Consider the following 4,261-nt stretch of genomic DNA (forward strand, 5'->3'; position numbering starts at 1 on the left):
TTAACACTTTATTTTGGCGGAGTTATGTTTTGGATTGTATTTAGTAATCTGCTTTAGATATAGGCAATTTCTCACATTTTTAAGAAGTTCCCCTCTTCGATAGATCTATGCTATCTTATAAGTATGTATTAGGCTATAGCCCATACTGGGTTCATTGGTACGTTATGCTAATTGCGCCTTTTGTTCATTTACCAGAAGGGGGCAATAATGGCAAAAGAAGCTGCTGTTTCGTTTATTTGTATTTCTGTGTGGACATATGAATATCTAAATAATGCATCTTAAAATGATACACCCAGCCGCCTACATTTCAGATTTTATATGAGCAGTAACCTAACCCTAACTGCAGTGTAATAATTAACTGTTGCCCTTGTTTTCCAAGTTTAAACTGAAGTTTCTGAATGTTATATTTTATAGGTGTCCTTGTCTGTTAAAGCACCTACTAAACCATATGGGCTAATTTAGTTTTATACAAACCTTCAAACTTAACAGTGATCTTACGTTTATTCCAATTTATAGGCCCACAGATCAATCATAGATAGAAGATAATTATAGAAAACATGACTCCCCCTTTTCGACTAGTGAAAATAATCTGTCTTTTTAGACTATAATGTTATATATATATATATATATATATATATATATATATATATATATATATATATATATATATATATATATATATATATAATATGAGAGCGAGAGATTGAGTGAGAGTATAGACTGAGTCCCAAAGTTGTTTGTCAGACACTAAAAGAAAAGTTCTCTTATAAAATAATTCCATAAAATAAATTATTATTATTATTATTAGTAGTAGTAGTAGTAATAATAATAATAATAATAATAATAATAATTATTATTATAATAATAAACTAATGTAATAAAAATTTTAAAAAATGCCTTCTTCTTTTAATTAACAGATGTGGTATAATATGACAACCCCAGGGTTAATATGCATGTTTATATACAAAGACACATGTGCGCAAATATGTGTGTGTGATTCCAGGGTTGGTTGGATTCAAGGTGGGTGACTGCAGTGTTCTGTAGTAAAAGACGTAGAGACACTCAAAACATACTGGTTCCTCCTACTACTAATTCTGAAGCACTTTGTTTTGCACAGCTGATGAAGGACCTCTGTCTGAAAAGTCTTGAATATTTATATTTGTAGATCATAGCACTCACGCCACGGAGTTCTAAAGTTCAAAGAGTATAAATCAGTTCTTTTTCTTTGAGTAGACAGTCTACTCTATTACTTGCAAGAGCTGTGAAACCAAGAGAAGGCTTGTTGATTAGTTTGTTGAACACCTTTGGGCCATCAGAATTGAGGACTTGTCATTTCCAGTGGCAAGGCATTGTAATACTAATGGACACTGCATTAAAGGCATGACTGTTTGCATTGCCAGTTGTTGCTATGGAAACAAAGAAATTAAGAAACTCAAATAAAAAGAACTGAGCTGCACTCTTGGAAGTTTAGAAGCACATAGAGTGAATGTTGTGATTCAAACATCTACTTTTTCATATATAAACTGGTTCCTCCCCTAGAAATTCAGACACGCTTTGCTTGGACAGCTGATGAAAGACCTCTGTCTGAAACATCCTGTTTCTCTGGAAATGTTGTGTACTAAACTACAACATTGAACCTCTCTCTAATTACGCTATACTGCACAAAACTCTTAGGCCACTATTAGATTTGTTGTTTTAATGACTATATACAATTATTTCTCAGTCTCTTTATTAGAATACACACCACCCTCCCAAAAAGCAAGAAATTTGTGTGTACTATTAAAAAACAAACTTTTATAGTTTTTATACACAGCTTTTATAGGATAAAGTGGCCAGTATTTAGTGTGACCTCCCCTTATACTTGTACAACAGTGGGAAACTGGCTTTCTGATTACTTCAGAAAACTTCAGGTCAGTCTCCCCAAAAGACTTTAAGATATGCTTAGTGCCAAGGGAGGTCACACTAAATACTGAACTTTGCCTGTAGGAATATATATATATATATATATATTGAGTTGAGGAATCCTGAAGCAAATTGACTAACAGGCTATTTAACTAAGCTAAGCTACAATGCACAATGTAAATTAAAATTGGCTTCAGTTAAAGGTGAAAATAGGTGAATAACACCTTTCTTTCTTCTTTTAAAATTTGCACAGGCATAAAAGAAAATGGTAAAAAGCTGACTGTAATTCTGAAAGTAACTCCTTTAAGATGCTTATCACTCGTAGAATCTCGACGCCAAATTGATGCATACTCGATTAAGACCATTTGAAGGAGGTATAATGGTGGGAGGCGCTGTCATCCGAGGTTTCATTCAGTACCCTTACGGCGAAGTACTTAAACGACACTCCCTCCCCAGACGACAAGTTCAGTATTCTACTGAAGACTATACTATCCCGGCTCACGGGGACTCAATACGCTTCATGTTTCTAGAATCTGAACGGATTATGAACGCTTTTGGGCAGCAGCCGTCGAATCAGCAACCAAGTCCTCTACCAAATCATACCGCGCAGGACATATTGGACATGGCTGTGTACTGTGACAACTTCGGCGTGTACCACCAACAGAACCTACACCACCATTCGCAGAGGCCACCTGTGCATCCTCCGAGCTACGGGCTTGGCGAGTATACGTCGCCCAGTACGAACCCTTACCTCTGGCTGAACGGGCCGAGTATTAACTCTTCGCCTTATCTATCAGGCACAAACGGAGCGTCTTACATTCAGTCGGGATACGGTGGCAGTCAGCGGCAGTTCTTGCCACCTTCTGCTGGCTTCGGAGGAGCCGATCTGGGGTGGCTGACCATCTCGAGCCAGCAAGAACTTTTCAAAATGGTCAGACCTCCGTATTCGTACTCGGCCTTGATTGCGATGGCGATTCAGAATGCCCAAGACAAGAAACTTACTCTTAGTCAAATTTATCAGTACGTTGCTGAGAACTTTCCGTTTTATAAAAAGAGCAAAGCAGGCTGGCAGAATTCAATCAGACATAACCTGTCATTGAATGACTGTTTTAAGAAAGTTGCACGGGATGAGGATGACCCTGGTAAGCAATTTCATATTCCTTCAGTGTTTTACACAACTTTGCGCCAAGCACCAGACAGTTTCTCTCTCTCTCTCTCTCTCTCTCTCTCTCTCTCTCTCTCTCTCTCTCTCTCTCTCTCTCTCTCTCTGTACGTGTGCGTGCGTGCGTATGTTTACACAACTTTGTGTCAAATACGAGACATTTATTTATCCATTTTTCTATCTTACTCTATCTCTCTCACTACATCCGCACATATAATTCGGAATAAGGATGTACCCGCCGTTCATACGTTGCTCGTCACCTTAATTCTCTCTTTTATTGGGATGAAACTATTTAGATGTAAAATTACGTTGATGCTAAAATATGTCGCGAACCTCAGCAAATGAAATATGTATTTTACAGGTAAAGGGAATTATTGGACCCTCGACCCAAACTGTGAGAAAATGTTCGATAATGGAAACTTCAGGAGAAAGAGAAAGCGACGGGCCGACGTCAGTAATGGGACCACCAATGTCGTGTCAGTTAAATCGGAGGATGTGAGCGCACTGAAACTAGCGGACACCGCCAGCATCATGAGCCCGTCTACACACAGCCTCCAGAATTCACCCAGCTCCAGCGAACCCAAATCCTCGCCACCACCGTCGGCGGATCATAGCCCGTGCTTCAACAACTTTGTCAGTAATATGAACTCCGTAATGGCTGGGAACAGAGCACGGGACCTCAGTGCGGGACTGGTGGGGGATCTGATGCAAAGCCGCGAGAGCTTGCCCGGACTTAGCCCGTATTCCCCCAGCCCGACTGCGCCCATGACTGATGCAGGCCACATCAACCATGACAGACTGACCTACTACACAGCTGGCCATAATGGTAGTGTCTTCAGCAGTTCAATTTCAAATCACTTTAGTGTGAACAATTTAATATACAGCCGTGAAGGAACAGAGGTTTAGACTGTAGCCAGAATAAGCCAATGTCATGCGCTCCGTGAGCGCACGTGTCATGTTTTTAAGATCTGTTACACGCATTTTGTATTCACCCTTTCTGTCACATTTGTTTAACGCAATACTGACCAGTTGCACTGTCACAGATGTTCACTTTTTCTGTTTGAACTGTTTTCCTGTTTTGAACAGGCCCTTCCCTTCATGCAGCATACCTGTTGCACGTCCGAACTTATTTTATTTCTAGTCAACGGAGCAGTACTATACACGTCATGGCACGTATATTCGTTATTCAAATGATCC

General features: G+C 39.5%; 1 protein-coding gene across 1 annotated transcript; it reads left to right on the forward strand.

Moving 5' to 3' along the window:
- Positions 1-2,422: 2,422 nt before the first annotated feature.
- On the forward strand, positions 2,423-3,970 carry foxi1 (forkhead box i1). Its single transcript, XM_027017503.1, has 2 exons — positions 2,423-3,044; positions 3,426-3,970. Exons 1-2 carry the CDS (start codon positions 2,423-2,425, stop codon positions 3,968-3,970), a joined length of 1,167 nt encoding a protein of 388 aa, XP_026873304.1.
- The last annotated feature ends 291 nt before the right edge of the window (positions 3,971-4,261 follow it).

The sequence above is a fragment of the Electrophorus electricus genome, chromosome 14, assembly GCF_013358815.1.
Source record: "Electrophorus electricus isolate fEleEle1 chromosome 14, fEleEle1.pri, whole genome shotgun sequence".
Taxonomy (NCBI): domain Eukaryota; kingdom Metazoa; phylum Chordata; class Actinopteri; order Gymnotiformes; family Gymnotidae; genus Electrophorus; species Electrophorus electricus.

Bases quoted from the DNA above. Each gene is read 5' to 3' on its own strand.
- foxi1 (XM_027017503.1), top strand. From the start codon at position 2,423: ATGTTTCTAGAATCTGAACGGATTATGAACGCTTTTGGGCAGCAGCCG. The intron at 3,045-3,425 runs GTAAGCAATTTC...TGTATTTTACAG, and splicing joins ACGGGATGAGGATGACCCTG to GTAAAGGGAATTATTGGACC.